The 18566-nt window shown below is 43.5% G+C and overlaps 2 protein-coding genes across 2 annotated transcripts; both read right to left on the bottom strand.

Annotated features, from left to right (window-relative positions):
- Positions 1-2722: 2722 nt before the first annotated feature.
- Positions 2723-7768, bottom strand: LOC307226385 (UPF0729 protein C18orf32 homolog). The gene is made up of 3 exons (XM_079995176.1): positions 7683-7768; positions 4305-4544; positions 2723-3603 (listed from the first exon to the last, which is right to left on the bottom strand). The coding sequence occupies exons 2-3, from the start codon at positions 4503-4505 to the stop codon at positions 3529-3531; spliced, it is 276 nt and encodes a 91-aa protein (XP_079851302.1). The 5' UTR covers positions 4506-4544; positions 7683-7768; the 3' UTR covers positions 2723-3528.
- A 4738-nt stretch (positions 7769-12506) lies between these two features.
- On the bottom strand, positions 12507-18327 carry RPL17 (ribosomal protein L17). Its single transcript, XM_079995156.1, has 7 exons — positions 18241-18327; positions 16524-16576; positions 16394-16434; positions 15167-15301; positions 14454-14552; positions 13861-14052; positions 12507-12597 (listed from the first exon to the last, which is right to left on the bottom strand). Exons 2-7 carry the CDS (start codon positions 16561-16563, stop codon positions 12550-12552), a joined length of 555 nt encoding a protein of 184 aa, XP_079851282.1. The 5' UTR covers positions 16564-16576; positions 18241-18327; the 3' UTR covers positions 12507-12549.
- Between the last annotated feature and the right edge of the window lie 239 nt (positions 18328-18566).

The raw sequence follows: 18566 nt of genomic DNA, 5'->3' as shown, positions 1-18566 counted from the left end.
ACGTAATCTGTTCCAGAAGCCCATTCGGCTTCCAAAATGTTCGACAACTGAGGCGCAGCTTCTGATTGGTTGCAGGAGCTTCCTGCACTCAAGCGGAAGCCACGTCGGATGTTCGGCTTCCAAAAAACGTTCGAAAACTGGAGCATTTACTTCTGAGTTTTTGGTGTTCAGAAACCGAAATGTTCCGAAACGGAGGCATTCAGCAGCCAAGGTTTGACTGTATCACAAAAACATATGTAAAACTGCATGTATACACACAGACACACACACAATTTCAAATCCAAGGCTGACACCGAGATAAAGATCTAACCTTCGTAGGTTTGGTGAAAGAGAAAAGGCACTGAAAAGACGAGAGAGGCAGCGCCTGATATGCAGGAACAGGAAGGCGTTCCATTACAGAGGGGCCACCACAGTAAAGATCCAATTCCAACATTGTACGGAATGGACCTCTTGATGAGAAGGTCCATCTGCAGTGGGCCCTTTCTTTGCTAAGTACAGTGATATGTTGGGTATATAAAAGGCGAGATGTTCTTTTAGCTGTCCTGGTCCCAACTCATGTAGGACTTCATGCACCGGTACTAGCACTGTGAGCTGAACCCAGTAGCGAACTGGCAGCATGTACAATTCTTTTAGCAGTACCATAACATAGCATAGTAGCCAAGCTGCCACATTTCACACTACCTGCAGTTTCCAGGTAACCTATTGCAGTAATCTCAAAGTCACCAGCGCTTGAACGACATTGGGCAGACTATCACAGTCCAGAATTGGTAGTAACACTCTTATCAGCTGAATTCTGTTTCCTAAGGATACTTCTTCCAGCCCTTTTCTGTCAAAACTTCTGTCACCAGGCAGACAGTGTTGTTGCTTGACCTTCTGAAACCCTTGGAGTAAGGACAAGACCTCTCTCTTTTTATCCGTGATGCTGGCCTTCTCCTTGCTGCTTTCGGTGTGGTGTAGTGGTTAAGAGCGGTAGACTCATAATCTGGTGAACTGGGTTCGCTTCCCCGCTCCTCCACATGCAGCTGCTGGATGACCTTGGGCCAGTCACACTTCTCTGAAGTCTCTCAGCCCCACTCACCTCACAGAGTGTTTGTTGTGGGGGAGGAAGGGAAAGGAGAATGTTAGCCGCTTTGAGACTCCTTCGGGTAGTGATAAAGCGGGATATCAAATCCAAACTCTTCTCTTCTTCTTCGGTGTTGACTCTCTTGGATCGTATGCTTGAATCGTGGCTACCTTGGAGCGCTTGTGGCACAAAAGGTGGGATATGCAAGCTTTAAGAAATACCATGTTTTGGAATTGCAGCCCAAGTATCCAGATCGTGGTCTGAATGGGGATTTAAATGAGACCTGCAAGTGCTACTCCAGGCACTGGGAAAGCTCAGGCCTTCCTTTCACACAGGCCTTTGATCTCTCCCCTTCCCTCTGGTTGTTACTTGGATCCAATATGAGCTCACTTTATGGAAGAACATTTTGTTGGAAGGGTCCCCACTTCACAATCTGAGCTTGCAGCTGCTTCAGAGGTCCAGTTGCCACCTTCAGAGGCTGATTCACACACACATATACCCCCCCAAAAGCCCACCTCCTTCTCCAGTATGGAAGCCGTGTGGAATTATGTTAGAACATCTTTGACTTGCGCTTACAAAATGGCATATACTCTGAAGACCTTCTCATTCCTTCCTGGGTCTCACGAGTTCCATTTTACTCAACCCCTGTGCTGTATGAGACCAAACACTTTTTCAATTCAAGCATGGGCTATAGTGTGCATGTGACAAGTTATCAAACTCTCACACTGGTATTTTGCCTGCCACCTCTCAATCCCTATTCAAAGGGCCTACTAAACTCTCATTTGTGCTTACAGCAAATCACATAAATATACGTTGAAAGAATTGTCCAGCCAGAGCTGTGTAATTTAGTCCCTCCTAACCTTATCAGAAACCAAAATAGAGGGCTTAATTTGGTTGCATAAAGGAAACAACTTTTACTTTACCAAAAGAGAAAGGAAGGTCTTTTCTTGCAGAACTTAAGGCTACAATTCTGAACCTATTGACTCGTGCAAAAACTGAATACACTATTACCTCCTTACTGGGCAAAGGGCTTCAATCCTCATCTCCTTAATACCCAGCGCAAGGAGCAAAATACAGATTTGAGTACCCCCTTTCCACTTCAGTCTGCTGAGAAATTTCTACACACTGCAGAGAAATCTGGAACATGTTCTAAAAACCCCTCTTAAGTCCATGCCCAGGACTATTCTAGCACTGCTATTATTTCACGCAACTCAAATACAGGCTCTGGAACACACCTAACACCCTCTTGGATAACTCTGCATTGTGGAGAAAATCAGCAACAGTGAACATACTGTTTCTCTGCTTACCCATGCCAACCTTACCCATTACAGCTCTACCAAACATGGCCAATGGTCAGGTATAATGGGAATTTTAGTCCAACAACATATGGCAGGCCAAAGGTTTCAGGGCCGAATTAGGATTTGAGCCCATGTCTGCCAGGCTCAAGACCCATATGGCCTATTGCAGGAGCCACTTAAGGAGAAGTCATCTAAAGCCCATCTTGCCTGCCCCTTGCCGCCCCCCAGTAATATAACTATTTCTGTTTTTATTTTTATGGTGCATTGTAGTTGCAATGCGACTCTTTGGTCTCTTGACTTGGGTCATTAAGTCCCCAATCTCCTATTTGCATAACTCTAAGAACGGAAGGGCAAAACTAGATCCACAAGCATAGGAAACATGTCTTAATAAGAATGCCAGCCTTCAGTTGTAAAAACAAAACCTTTAGATTTTATTTAGAGTAATTCTGAATCCAATGTCAATGTTGCCAACCAAAATACAGCAGTTTGCACACAGATCTATTTTTATATTGTTATTATTTTAAGAAAAACATTCTTTTTCCACCTTCAGAAATAATGGCAAATTGCCTGGCAGGGAATACGATAATATTTCCCATAACAGGGCTACCGCCCCTACGATCGTGTCTACGCACACAAAGCTTGCTTCATCGTATCTGCAAAATCAGGAGGAATGCCAAACAACGCATAGTTTTGCAGGGATGGGTTTAGAAAAAGTGAATTAACAGCTATTAATATTTATTATTAGTGTCTGAGTATTTACAGTGCTGTTCTCTTCAACTATAATACATAAGTCATCTAGCTTTTAAAAGACAAGCATATAAGAAGTTGTGTGGAAGTTGAGTTCCAGGAAGTTCTTTGAAACAAGTCACAATTTTGACAGTTACACAGCAGTGTAAAAATCTGGAGCCTAAAAAGCTAACACCATAAACTGCACTGCATTGGAAAAGGTTCTCCTGTACTGAGAATGTCAAGCAGAGCAAGACAACATGTTAAATCTTTTTCAGCTACAAAGAAAATAGCATCCTAAATTTTCCTAGGTGGCTCTGCCTGTGTGTATGCAGATTCCAAGTTTCCTTTCAGAAAAAAAGTGCAATTAAATTTCCAAGTGGGAACAGCATCATCAGCTCATTTTCTTAAAGCAACCACGATCCCACAGCACAAGCTTACTTAATCAGTCTTTTTCTCAGAAACCCCTGGTGGACCACTTTCAGCAAATCCATTTGCGATGCCGTTGCTTTCAGTCTGAAACACACACAGAGAGAAAATACATTTAAATACATGTTCAGAGGGACGCGGGTGGCGCTGTGGTCTAAAACCACTGAGCCTAGGGCTTGCCAATCGGAAGGTTGGCGGTTTGAATCCCCGCAACGGGGTGAGCTCCCATTGCTCTGTTCCAGCTCCTGCCAACCTAGCAGTTCGAAAGCAAGTAGATAAATAGGTACCACCCTGGCGGGAAAGTAAATGGCGTTTCCGTGCACCAGAAGCGGCTTAGTCATGCTGACCACATGACGAGGAAAAACTGTCTGCAGACGAACATCGGCTCCCTCGGCCAGTAAAGCGAAACGAGTGCCGTAACTCCAGAGTTGTTTGCAACTGGACTTAACTGTCAGGGGTCCTTTACCTTTTTACATGTTCAGAACATTAGAACCTTTGAGACAACAAGTTTTAAATTTTGACCAAGACAACAAGTTTTAACTTCAAATTGAATGGTATATTTACTTCCCATTACTGTTCTGGGACACAGAAGTTCCCTCCAGGGAATGCATGGCTACAGCTGTGGTATAGAAAACAGATCAGCAGCTGTTTCTGCTGTACGATCTAGAATGAGGCATCCTAGAAACTGGTGTCCTAGAAATGTTTTCAGCTAGCAGAACCACATGATCAACTTGTCCTTCATATGGCGTACACACACAACACACATACAGAGTTTTGCCAGTGCTTACTTTAGAATCATCCATGGAGTCATACAACTCACGCCTATTTTCAGTGCTGTCTTTTTGGTCTTTCTTTGCTGTTTCCTGCACTGCTCTCTTTGGCCAAATGCGCTTGATGAAAGGTGAGATGATGGGATAAAGATACGGCTCAAGGAACCTTTTATAGACCCACAGCAGAACAGGAATGACTATACAGGGAATGCACACCATTGTTCTTTTCAGGTCCTGTGGCAGAAATGTCCTGAAAGGCTTAAACACAGCAGGAAAAATAATTAGCAAATGGGGAACATATTCCGTGGCTCCTGCACCTTGCGAGGAGCTTAAAACTCCAGTCCTGGGCACATTCAGTCCTGTGCACACTCAACTCAGTGGGACATACTTCCAAGCAAACAAACAAAGTACAGAACTGCACAATCAACACAATTTGGCATGGAATGACGAGTCCGTAAATACTGCATTCTCCTTTCCCGGCAGTTCGGTTTTGTTAGCAGGCAGTAAAGAATGGTGAGAAACAAATAGGAAAGCAAAGCACGGGGCTTTTTCTTCGTATGAAAATAAGTGGATCTGGGAATGTGTGCAAATTAATATATATGCTGTACCAATTTGACAGTGTAAATCTAATTCAGAACAGTACCTTGAACAGTCCTTCAAGTTACATGTCAGTCTCAGTTTAGATAGGAAAACAGTTACAGCCTTAAATGACAAAAGTAGTTGGGACTCTAGAAATTTTGGAAGTTATCAGTCTGTAAGGCAATTCTGAAAAATCCAGGTGCTGCATAATGAGCAGCAACACACCAAAACCTCTTTTTGCCCACTATTCTTAACAGACAATCAGCAAGAACTGATGTGAGTGCGGCTACATAAGCTATACCAACACTCCCAGATACCATAAAGTTTCGTTTTTCTAAGCAATTGATCCTAGTATAGCAATGTGGTACTCTCAGGGGTGAGGTGGAGGGAAGGAGGAAGGGTCTACTGGGGGAAATGGTGCAAATGATTAGCTAACCAAAAAGAAAGCTTTGATCAATCTATGCAATGATGTCACTGAGATGTCCACTGGACCAGTTGCAGAACTGGATCAGGTAAACTGCCAAAATGAGAAGGACTCGGGTTAAGCACAGTCTATCCATCTCATGGGATTTTAAACAGGATTTCCTGCTCAGTAGACTCAGGGAAATTTCAGAACTTGTTACTGTGAAAGCAAACTTTTCAGGACAAATTAAATGAGGAGTTAGCAGAAAAAGGTCTGTGGGTGTTAAGCAACAGAAACCTGAAAGAAGGCACAGCAAGTAGTAGGCAGCTTACCATTAAGTTGTCTCATAGAGCTGGCAACTCCAAACCAATAGTCTAAATTACAATAATATATTATTGATAAAGCAAAAATTTTGTTCCTAGAGTGAAGCAAACAGGTGTTGCTCTCCAAATGGACCAAGAAGCTGGATTCTGGGAGGCCCTCTGCCCTTCTGGGTTAAGTGTTCACTCAGCAGACTACTACTTTGCACTTTTTTACCAATCAGAGTTTTCCAGAAGGAAAAAGCCCAGCAGCAATCTAGATTTGGTGTGCTTCCTCCAACAAATGTTCTTCCTAAACCCCCACTCTACCTCAGTAGGCTTGATCTGCCCACAGGTTTTCGCTAATGATACAAAAATCACACATTTTATAAATCCCACCAAATTAATCCCACCAGAGTGGTGCATGCTCTGGTTATCTCCCGCTTGGACTACTGCAATGCACTCTACCTGGGGCTACCTTTGAAGGTGACTCGGAAACTACAACTAATCCAGAATGCGGCAGCTAGACTGGTGACTGGGAGCGGCCGCCAAGACCATATAACACCGGTCTTGAAAGACCTACATTGGCTCCCAGTATGTTTCCGAGCACAATTCAAAGTGTTGATGCTGACCTTTAAAGCCCTAAACGGCCTCGGTCCAGTATACCTGAAGGAGCGTCTCCTCCCCCATCATTCTGCCCGGACGCTGAGGTCCAGCGCCGAGGGCCTTCTGGCAGTTCCCTCATTGCGAGAAGCAAAGCTACAGGGAACCAGGCAGAGGGCCTTCTCGGTAGTGGCGCCCGCCCTGTGGAACGCCCTTCCAGCAGATGTCAAAGTGATAAACAACTACCTGACATTCAGAAGACATCTTAAGGCAGCCCTGTTCAGGGAAGTTTTTAACGTGTGATATTTTATTGTATTTTTGGTTTTTATGTAAGCCGCCCAGAGTGGCTGGGGAGGCCCAGCCAGATGGGCGGGGTATAAATAATAAATTATTATTATTATTATTATTATTATTATTATTATTATTATTATAAATGGGGCTTACTCCCAGGTAAGTGAGGTTAGGATTTTGCTGTTGCAAAATACTAGAACATATTTGTTTTACAGTATTTAGTTAAGAAGAATGACCTTCAATGCATGTTGTTTGTTCTAAATTAAGTCCCAATTTGTTCAAAGGGACTCGCTTTCAAATAGGGTACTGACACTGTGGCCTGAATTAGTAAATCTATCCATAAACAGAGACAAATCAGCCAAGAACATACCTACTACATTTATAACTCAAAGCTTAAACAAACACACAGGTATAGCTTTTACTTTAGTGGAGGTAGAAGACCTTGAAGTTAGTTTACAGGACTTGGGAGAGATCTGCCAAAATACACAAATGACAATTTTTTAATCATCTGTTTCTCTTAGCACTATTTGTCTGCTTGCATAAAAATGAAAACATGCCCTGTAAGTCCTATGGTTCAAAGCCCAGAGGATGCAGTTATTGGACAGTACTCAGGTACTGCAAATAAATACATTTTCCCCTACCTGCACATTTTTTTAATGCTGAAAACGTTCTTGTTTTGACAAGCCTACCGAGATACTTAGACAGCTGAGTTGATTTTTTTTAATGTTTCGGTGTTTTAACCTTTGTCTTTCAAAGGAGGTCTGCGAATTTCCCCTGGATTTTTCTTGTTTTACCTTTTTCGCAAACCGTTTGGAGCTGTGGTTGTTCTGGTTTTTCAAGCAAGCGGCGCATTGTACAGTATATGAACACTAAATCAATCAATTAAGTATTTTCACAGAAAGGGGGTCGTTTAAAAACCAACACTTGCGCTGCATTTTTCTTAACGCTGTTTTCTTTTTTTTAAAATAAAAAAATAGAAAGCCTGTCCTTAAAGAGAGAGGAAACTCACGCGATTGAAAGCAACCAATTAAAAATCAATAAGTGAATTAGCATATGCAAATGAGCCACTTGTTTTCGATGTAAGAAAACGGGGACGTTTAAGGGAGGAGAAGGAAGAAAGAAAGGAGAGGAAGGCAGGAAAGGGAAAAACCAGCGGCCGCCTCCTCCCCGCTTTGCCCGCCCGCGAGAGCCGCGTCCAGCGCCGACATCGAACCGACCTACCTGCGCGGATCTCCAACGTCCAACTGAGTGCCGGCCGAGGGAGCTCTTCGCTTCCGGGAAAGGAACGCGACGTCACTCCGCAAGCTCCAATGGGCAAGCACGTGGTGCGCTGACGTCGCGCTCTCCCTATTTGCGTTCCCCCGAGGGGGCCATGACACTAGAGGCAGAGCGGGGTGTGACCTAAGCACCATTTCTCCGCGAAGCCCCGCCCCCTCCCTCGCCTTATACAGTACAGTGGTAAAGGTAAAGGTACCCCTGCCCGTACGGGCCAGTCTTGACAGACTCTGGGGTTGTGCGCCCATCTCACTTAAGAGGCCAGGGGCCAGCGCTGTCCGGAGACACTTCCGGGTCACGTGGCCAGCGTGACATCGCTGCTCTGGCGAGCCAGAGCCGCACACGGAAACGCCGTTTACCTTCCCGCTGGTAAGCGGTCCCTATTTATCTACTTGCACCCGGAGGTGCTTTCGAACTGCTAGGTTGGCAGGCGCTGGGACCGAGCAGCGGGAGCGCACCCCGCCGCAGGGATTCGAACCGCCGATCGAAGGTCGGCAAGTCCTAGGCGCTGAGGCTTTAACCCACAGCGCCACCTGCGTCCCACCTGCGTCCCGCCTTATACAGTACAGTAGTACCTCGGGTTAAGTACTTCCCTGTGTTCCTGTAAAGCAAATCCCTGTGTTTCTGTAAATACCAATCCTCTGGAGCCTGGGGCAACCTCAGTGAGCTGGAGGCCATAAACGGAGGATATTTGCTCCAAAATGTAAAGGATTGTTCTTTAGCCACTTCTCAGTGGGATTACATTATGCTACGTTTATTAAATTTATAGGCCACTTTTCGTTCCAAAGACACTCCCCACCCCTGCAGTGATAAGAATATTGCTGTGAAAGGAAAATACAATGAAAGATGTAGATACTGTTGTGATTTTATAGTACAGTGGTACCTTGGGTTAAGTACTTCATTCGTTCCGGAGGTCCGTTCTTAACCTGAAACTGTTCTTAAACTGAAGTACCGCTTTAGCTAATGGGGCCTCCTGCTGCTACTGCGCCGCCGGAGCCTGATTTCTGTTCTCATCCTGAAGCAAAGTTCTTAACCTGAAGCAACATTTCTGGGTTAGCGGAGTCTGTAACTTGAAGCGTATGTAACCTGAAGCGTATATCACCCGAGGTACCACTGTATTGCGGTTGGATTACTACTGCAACACACTCTGTGGACCTGGAAAGCCTGGCTTTGTTGTTGTTTAGTCATTTAGTCGTGTCCGACTCTTCGTGACCCCATGGACCAGAGCATGCCAGGCACTCCTGTCTTCCACTGCCTCCCGCAGTTTGGTCAAACTCATGCTGGTAGCTTCGAAAACACTGTCCAACCATCTTGTCCTCTGCCGCCCGCTTCTCCTTGTGCCCTCCATCTTTCCCAACATCAGGGTCTTTTCCAGGGAGTCTTCTCTTCTCATGAGGTGGCCAAAGTATTGGAGCCTCAGCTTCAGGATCTGTCCTTCCAGTGAGCACTCAGAGCTGATTTCCTTATGAATGTATAGGTTTGATCTTCTTGCAGTCCATGGGACTCTCAAGAGTCTTCTCCAGCACATTTCAAAAGCATCAATTCTTCAGCGATCAGCCTTCTCTAAGGTCCAGCTCTCACTTCCATACATCACTACTGAGAAAACCATACCTTTAACTATATGGCAAGGTGGTCTCTGCTCCCCCCCACCCTTCATGGATCACTGCGTTGCCGTGGTGAAGGGGCTTGAATAACTCAGAGAAGCTATGAGCTATGCCTTGCAGGGCCACCCAAGATGGACAGGTCATGGTGGAGAGTTTTGACCAAACGTGATCCACCTGGAGCAGGAACTGGCAAGCCACACCAAGAAAACTCCATGGACAAAGCCTGGCTGCAGCACATCATGGGCTCGCTCGTTGTATTAGGGCAGGCTTCCTCAACCTCGGCCCTCCAGATGTTTTGAGACTACAAATCCCATCATCCCTGACCACTGGTCCCGCTAGCTAGGGACCATGGGAGTTGTAGTCCCAAAACATCTGGAGGGCCGAGGTTGAGGAAGCCTGCATTAGGGCTAGATTATTGCAATGCATTCTCTGTTGTGTTTCCCTTGCAGGCATGCAGTCGATGAAAGATGCCGCAACACAATTGCTGGTGGGAGAAGGGCCTTGGGTCAGTGGAATTGGGGCAGCACTGATACTTTGGAATTCCCTGCCAGTTGCTATCAGGCAGGCAGCTTCGCTGTGTTTCTTTCTGCACTTGCTGAAGACATTTTTATTTCCGAAAGCACAGCCAGATGTTTACAGTTTGTAGTTTTAAGTATCTTTGAGAGCCAGGCAAAAACATTCCTCTTCTCCATGGCCTTTTAAGCTGGGGGGGGGGGAGGGATATTGTTTAGTTTATTATACATATGTATTTTGTTTTTTACTGTAAAGCACCCTGTGATCCTCAGATGAAGGGCAGTATATAAATTTCATAAAATAATGTAATTCTGTGATCCCAAAGAATGACTGTATTCGTATAAAATCTGCCTTAGTAATGACAAGTAATTCTTCTTCCGGCAGAGCTGTTCTATTGGTTGGCATGCTGCAGAACAGAGCTCTGTTCAAAATCTAATTAGCCACATCACTGAATCGATCTTTAAGCTGCTATAGGATCAGACGTTTTCGGGCATGATACCGTCATTTTATGAGTTGTGAAATAGAGATCAACCAATGCAGCTTCTCATTACAAAACGGTAGCAATGGGAAACATTTCATGCATTGAATTTCTGCCTGTCATGTCACCATTAAAGACATGCAGATTTTCATAGGCACATTTATTTATTATTGAATTTATATACTGCTCTATACCCACAGGTCTCAGGGCGGTTCACCTGTGTATTAGGATAGCCTTTCTTTAAAGTTCCTATCCTTAAGAGACACGGTACGTGAAATATGCATGCTCTTCATTGTATGTTTTTATATTGGAAGCCATTGCTCATAGTAGCTTTTATATAATCAAGCTGGCAATTTCAGATTATTTTAAACAGAGATGTTGCAGAAATTCAGCTTTTCTGTTCATGGAGAAAGGCTGGGAAATACATGGTACAAGGGCAGATGCAGCTTTGGTGCAAAATGGAAAATAAAGAGAGCTTGTGATACATTATTAAAGAAGCTTGGAGCTTATGTAAGGAACAAAATTACGTAACCTATTTGATGAGTTGTAAAGACAGAAAGACAGGGGACACAGGTGGCGCTGTGGGTTAAAAGCCTCAGCGCCTAGGGCTTGCCGATCGAAAGGTCGGCGGTTCGAATCCCTGCGGCGGGGTGTGCTCCCGCTGCTCGGTCCCAGCGCCTGCCAACCTAGCAGTTCGAAAGCACCTCTGGGTGCAAGTAGATAAATAGGGACCGCTTACCAGCGGGAAGGTAAACGGCGTTTCTGTGTGCGGCTCTGGCTCTGGCCAGAGCAGCGATGTCACGCTGGCCACGTGACCCAGAAGTGTCTCCGGACAGCGCTGGCCCCTGGCCTCTTAAGTGAGATGGGCGCACAACCCCAGAGTCTGTCAAGACTGGCCCGTACGGGCAGGGGTACCTTTACCTTTACCTTTTAAAGACAGAAAAGTCAAATGAAAATTCAGAACTTTTTAATTAAAAAAACCCTGTGGGGGTACCTTCCAATTGCCACATCCCTAACTTCCCTCAAAACCCAACCTAAGTCACTAAAAAGCAAAAAAAAACAACTGGAGCTAGTCTAACTGTTCCTTATTAATGGGGGGCACAGAGGGGAGAAAAGAGATACTTTCTACACTTTCATCAGCTGGGTGCATTTTATTCACAATTTTGGTGGTGTGTATATATTACACCATGCCCCATCAATGGGCTCAGTGTATAAAGCAAGCTTAAGATGCAATGTAACTTTACCCCTTTCCCTAAATAACATGCCTATTGCTTGTTTTTTGCCTTTTACATAATCACTTATTTCCCTGTTAGCATGCTGGTTCAAGGCAGCTCAAGCCACATCCTAAAATCCCCTAAACTGGTTTATGGGACTGGTGGTGTGTGTAGTCTTGTGCTGCTTGTTCCCAAGATCCTATTGCAAACCTAAGCCTTTAATCAAGACTAGACAGCCATAACTGAAACAATTTTTTTTCCCATTGTTTACCTGCACCTCCCTACGGTGCTATATGAATTTTGATAATTTCTGAGCCTTTCAGGTTAGGGTTACTTATTGAAAGGGGTAATCATTTAGGGCCTCGTCCTAAAGAAATTTAAGTGAAACTTTTATTAACCTAAAACATTAGCAACACACAGCACTTTTTCACAACCAGCAGTCTGTCTTACTTTCATCTTTTAAACAAGCCATTTGTGTATATCAACTCCTCCTCTTATAGTCACATTTTCCGTGTATGTCATGCAAAGAATTAACTGACTGAATACAGTTTTATTTTGTCCTGGTTCTTTGCCCATCATCATCATAGCCACAAATGGACACTTTTGGTAGTATTGATTCAGTTTCTAAACAGCAAGCATCCATGCTTGACTTTCAACCCAGGTTTAATGAACAAATGGGAGAAATAACATATATTATGTGACAGAGAAGCCATTGATAATAATCACTCTGCTCAGAATAGTATTTTTCAAGCAAAATATACCTATTTGGACATCTGGAGGGCTTACATTAACCTACCTGCTTAACTTTAGATGGATGTATTGGTGGTTATTGTATCCTTAATGTGAGGTGGTGGTGGGGCTTTTATCATAATCCTAATCATTATTAAAATATAATAAAGAAACTAATATTTCTGCTTGTTAAATTTGCAAATAAAAACAATAAATAAAAAAGCATGTGCGGTTAACTTAAAATTTTGTTTTTTATTTGTGAACTGAATAGATGTTTATTCCCGAGCCATCAGTTTCTGCTTCTTCAGTTTCTTTTGAGAGATCTGTGGAGAAAACAAAAGAAATCAGTATCACTTGACCAAAAACATTCACTGAATGCTGAAACCAATTAGAAAAAGGAATTTACCACACAGTATATTTTCCATAACTCCAGAGATTATTGTAAGAAGTACTGCAATGTATTTATCTATTACCAAGCACAGCTCCAGGAAAAATCAGAAAGCAAATAACAGACTATTATTTCCATTGGCAAAACTCAGTATTTGGGGTAACTACTTATGCCAGAGGGACGCAGGTGGCGCTGTGGGTTAAAGCCTCAGCGCCTAGGACTTGCCGATCGAAAGGTCGGCGGTTCGAATCCCTGCGGCGGGGTGCGCTCCCGCTGCTCGGTCCCAGCGCCTGCCAACCTAGCAGTTCGAAAGCACCTCCGGGTGCAAGTAGATAAATAGGGACCGCTTACCAGCGGGAAGGTAAACGGCGTTTCCGTGTGTGGCTCTGGCTCGCCAGATGCAGCTTTGTCACGCTGGCCACGTGACCCGGAAGTGTCTCCGGACAGCGCTGGCCCCTGGCCTCTTGAGTGAGATGGGCGCACAACCCCAGAGTCTGTCAAGACTGGCCCGTATGGGCAGGGGTACCTTTACCTTTACCTTTTACTTATGCCAGAGATAGCCAATAGCAAACACTGTGTCTTCCAGATGTTTTGGACTACAACTCCCATCATCAGACAATTTTCCATATTGGCTGGGGCTGATAGAAGCTGGGAGTCCAAAAAAATTGGAAGACATCAACATTGGCTACCTCTGACTTGACCATTAAAATTGAAGTCACTTCTATCATTCTATTTCCATTACAGACTTCATAATTATGTTCAAGCCCCACAGACAGGTAGACAATAAGTTAAACATAGAAGCTAAACTTAAGAGACTTATATGCTGTTTTTTGTTTCTGTGTTAAATCCTCCATAGCAGTTTACAATATTAGCCATTTACAATATTAGCAATCACTGTACAGACTTTCACATAAAGTTTTGCTGACTACAAGAATTTTCTTTTGTAAATACTTGCAGAAAATAGTATTAAGCACATCTTTGAAATAACTGACCTAATTACCATTGGAGTGCAACTCTAAAACACAAATTATACATCTGAACACATCTGAGTTAACATGTATAGGACAGCCCTGATCACTTCTTTAACGTTTCCCCTCTTTAAATTACCTTGCCAAAATTAAAATAAAATTCTAGCTATTTTGGTGTCATTTTGGTTATCTGTACAGTTCAGTAGACATTTATTTAAAAAGTTTCATACCTTCTTCTTTTGAGCAACTTCCTCTTCTGGCTTAGGGACAATTTGCTCCTTCTCTGTGAGGATCATCTCAATGTGGCAAGGAGAACTCATGTAGGGGTTAATGCGACCATGAGCCCTGTAGGTTCGCCTGCGCATTTTGGGAGCTTTGTTAACCTGAATGTGCTCAATTACCAGAGAGTCTACATCCAGACCCTGGGGGGAGGAATAAAAAGTTCTCATTACAACCCCATAACAAAATAGGTTTTACCTAGTTCAAAGTGAATCACTAACTTTCCTAAACCACATCTGAAAAGTCAGCTAGAAACCCCAGTAGTTACAGTGGCTCAGAATCTTGTGTTTGTTTCATGGTTATTCCAAAGGTGTCCTAAGATAAGTCATCACTGCCACCAAAGTCTATTCAACATTAAACTGTACCCAAGAACCCAATCTTGCACCTTCAGCAATCCTTCTGTACAGCCCTAGTCTCTTACCGAATACTACTTCATATCCTCAATACCAACCCGTGAACCAAAGGTTTGTCTTTGCTTTTCAAAATTTGGATCACTACTAGAACTGAAACTTAACCCAGCATGACAAGCTGCATGAAATTTTACCTTGAGCTCAGCATTGCTCTCAGCATTTTTAAGCATGTGCAGGAGGAACTCGGCACTCTTTTTTGGCCAACGCCCCTGTGTCCAGCCCCACTGTTTGGCCTGCAAGACGAGAGTTCAGTATGAGTATACTTTTGAAGAAAAATGCTAAACATGATTTGTTTTGAAGGCTGCTCAGAATCAAACATTCTTTTCACGGTTAATCCAAAGGTGTCCTAAGAAAGTCATCACAGCAACCACAGGCAAACATAAGAGAATGTGATTCTATCCAACAACCTGAAGGCACTCGTATGTAATTCCCCATAGCAAACTGAAAAATAAGGATTCAATAAACACCAAGTAATATATCGCATCCATTTCCCTAGAATTTTCCAGCTTCTGCCCCCAAAAAGGACTTGCATGGTGACTGTTAGCAATCCAGTTACTGTGAAATTGATCTGCTTCTGAGAGAAGCATTATTGGTACCCAACCAACAGCAGAGGGACAATGTAGCTCCTGTGTACCAAGTACAGAACAGGCTTTCTAGTCAGTGACAAATTTCTTCGCAACTCATTGTGGCTCCAATTTTTAACATGCATCTTCATCAATATTCACCAGCCTTCATGTTCAAGATATTCTTTGTACAACAGATATCCTCAAACACTACTGAATGAAATTACTGCCTTTCAAAAAGTTTTCCTCAAATTGCTAACGGTTTTCTCCAAATCCATCCATACCTGGGCACATCTGCCAACGCCACCATTGTAACGACGAAAGGGAACACACTGCTTCTTTAGGGTCACATCCTTCAAGTACTTGGTAGCTTTTCGGATGTGCATACCCTTGATAGCCTGGGCAGTCTCACGTGTGTTCTAAAGGGATGAAATGACAACTGCATTATTGGCTATTTTCCCATTAGGTATGTAGGCTAAAATATGGTGCCATTTACTTAAGACACAGCCCCAAGCCACTGTTTGTATAATAAGAGTCTGCGCTTGTAGAGTAACTCTAGCTTAACTAGGGAAGTAACTGCTCAGAGCCACTTAGTTGTTTTCATTATGAATCCAAAGGTGTCCTAAGTTGGTCATCACTGCAGTTACATTAATTTCACCACCCCTGAAACAAACATCAATCCCCTTTGATGGTATCAGAATTTCGTACTAATTGTTCAGATGTTCTTAACAGGCCATCTGATCAAGACAAGATTTATTTAAAAGAGCTATCTGGATATTATTTATGACATTATATATCATGGAAAATTCATTTGCTGGGGGTGTGTGTGTGTGTGTGTGTTACAGAACTCCAGAAAAAAATTCTAATGTAACATCATGCTCTCCTCTTTGCAAGATTTGACATTACAGAAAGCTGACATTACAGAAAGCTGACATTACAGAAAGCTGACAAAAGTGAACTGCCTTCTACCTGACCAATGCAATGCAAGACAGAGTCTATACCAAGTGTAATCTCTTCATTCTTCTGATATATATTATATAATCTTGTGCTACCTTGTTGTTGTTTCAGGATTTATTAGCGCTTTACTGTTCTGTTTAAAACTCAGTTAAAAATCAGAGAGACAGAGAGATTTGACTAGCCTTGGCAGGCAACCCCAAAATTCTACTCACTAGGACCCTGCACCTATTACTCCCCTGTTCCTCACCAGTTTGGAAGCAGGAAGGGTGGCTTGCTAGTTTGAGTACCTAGGCAACACAGCAGCCAGGGCAGTCCCCATACCACCAATTCTTGAAAGTGGGATGTTAGGTAGACAATGACAACATGTTTTGTGCAGCACAACAGGCTTTACAATAAAGTGTATATGACCAGGTGATGTTTAGAAAATCTGATGTGACGATCTTGTGATTAAAGCACCATAATCTATGAATTCTGCTTCCATCAAATTACAGTGTGGTCCACTCCACATCCACTGCTTTTTTCTTTGAGGGGGATCAAAGTAAGTTTTCACATACCTTAAAGTGAACACGAAGGTTGGACCCTCTTGACTTGCATGCTGTGGGGAGAAGGGATAAAAAAATGGTAATTCTGAAAGTTTTGGTAATCACTAAAGTATGAGGCACATACCATAGGAAAAATACTTACATTTTGTGGGGTTCTCCGGATCAAGTGAGTAGCGGACCATTTTCAGAGCTTACCTAGAGGGGGGAAAATAAATATATCTTTCAGCATTGTAGCCGTAAATTACACACACACTCTCCAAATTGCTGGTTAGAAAAAAGCTGCTCAGAGAGATGTTAGTATTTTCATTATTTAATCCAAAGGTGTCCTAAGATAGTCATCAGTGCAGCTTCAATTTTTACAACAATTTTGAACTATGTACCACTTAACCACCTTTCTGCAATACATACACATTCAAGGTTCATTCCCCGCCCTGCTATTTGCCACCCTATAGTGTAAATAAAATAAGATAATGTGGTATTAGAAGGTAAGGAGATACTATTGCCCCGTAAGAGTGATTGTGCCCATTTTCAAGTACATACATAACAAATGAACAACCCTACTATAAAGCACAACACTTGATGGCTTGCAATCCTTTCTCCTGGTAGCACAAATAATAACCCTCCCCTGCCTTCCTCCACCACCAAAAGCAGTGACAAATTACACATAAATATGGTGTTCCTGGACTGCACTGCAAAAGGCCCTGCTGCATTTCAGAAGCCCACAGTACCACCCCTTCAAAAACATGCCCATCCGTATTTGAAACAACCATGCGGCTTCCCAGGCCTGCCAAACCCATGGGTGGGGGGAAGCTGGCAAAGAGAACCCCAACTTTCATTTCACTTTAAATTTGTATACTGCCTTTCTACATTACTATACTCAAGGCAGTTTACAAGCTGAAGAAACAGCAAAGTCTACAGCAGAATCCACACACCTTATAACAATCCGATCCAATACAAAAAAAAAAGAACATAACGTTAAAGAACTTGCATCATATAAAGTCGTATTCAATAACCCATTGGAAAACAACAGTACACAATGAAATTGAGCACCAGCAAATAATACAGCAGAAAATCACCCATAGCAATTACAATAAGTACTAAGCTATAATCAATAAAAAATAACAAGTCACAATGCACCAAAAGCCGCAGTGCATACAAGACCATGTAAAAGTATCAAATTGAGAAACAAAGGCACACAACTTATGAAATTCTCATTTTTAAACCCCTGAGTTTATCTTGCCTTCCCACTTAACCCACCCAAGGATGAGCCAAAAATACGACAAAAAATTTCCTTCCAGTAGCACCTTAAATGTGCCTCCAGCTGTTTTTGGACTACAATTCCCATCATCCCTTGCCACTGGTCTTGCTAGTCAGGGATGATGGGAGTTGTAGTTCAAAAACAGCTGGAGGCACAAGGTTGGGAAACACTGCCTTAAAGACCAACTAAGTTAGTTCTTGGTATGAGCTTTCGTGTGCATGCACACTTCTTCAGATACGGCTACCTATCTGTAACCAAAAATACGAGGCCAACTTGCAGAAAACCTATATAACTGATTCCCTCCCCATCTGTTTCTCCCACGACCCACTTGCATTTCCAAAGGCAGGGCTTCCACATCCGGGGTTTTCAGAATCCCCAGCCGCTTGCAGGGGCCATTTTCCCCCCTACCGCTCCTACCCGGACTTCTCCGGGCGCCCGAATTTCAACCTTCCCCGCCCCAAAGAACGGAAATACCGTGGCGGGCGAACAGCTATTCGCCTCCCTTCTCCATCTAAGGAGGGCTTCTGGGGACCCGGGCCGGGATGGAGGCCCGCGGCGGCGGATACCAGCCAAGGCCCAAAGCAGCCGCCATCAGACTCACCTTACAGCCACAGCTACCGCCGGGGAAAAGGAAGGGCGAAGGATTCTGGGAAGCCTTCGTGCCGCTTCCGGGTCTCGCGAGAAGACGCCGCAAACGCGAGTTCGCCAGTAAGGGAGCGGGAAGGAATTGCAAAGGCGGGCGTGAAACGAAGAAGGCGCCCAGGCACCGTTCAGAAAGTTTTATAGAACAGATAAAACGGAGAGAGAGAGAGAGAGAAATATAAATATTTTGACATTTATACTCTGCGAGAAAATCCAACTCCAAGGTGCATACAAATCAAAATATAATCACAACAATTCTTAACATTCAGTTAAAATAACCAAAAA

This window comes from Podarcis cretensis (genome assembly GCF_951804945.1).
Source record: "Podarcis cretensis genome assembly, chromosome: 11".
Lineage (NCBI taxonomy): Eukaryota > Metazoa > Chordata > Lepidosauria > Squamata > Lacertidae > Podarcis > Podarcis cretensis.
The sequence above is the reverse complement of the archived record's forward strand: the minus strand, read 5'-3'. Positions and strand labels throughout refer to the sequence as shown.

Bases quoted from the DNA above. Each gene is read 5' to 3' on its own strand.
- LOC307226385 (XM_079995176.1), bottom strand. From the start codon at position 4,505: ATGGTGTGCATTCCCTGTATAGTCATTCCTGTTCTGCTGTGGGTCTAT. The intron at 3,604-4,304 runs GTAAGCACTGGC...TGTGTGTTTCAG, and splicing joins ACTCCATGGATGATTCTAAA to ACTGAAAGCAACGGCATCGC.
- RPL17 (XM_079995156.1), bottom strand. From the start codon at position 16,563: ATGGTCCGCTACTCACTTGATCCGGAGAACCCCACAAAAT. The intron at 14,553-15,166 runs GTATGGATGGAT...CTCGTCTTGCAG, and splicing joins GCGTTGGCAGATGTGCCCAG to GCCAAACAGTGGGGCTGGAC. The intron at 12,598-13,860 runs GTATGAAACTTT...TTTTCTCCACAG, and splicing joins AAGTTGCTCAAAAGAAGAAG to ATCTCTCAAAAGAAACTGAA.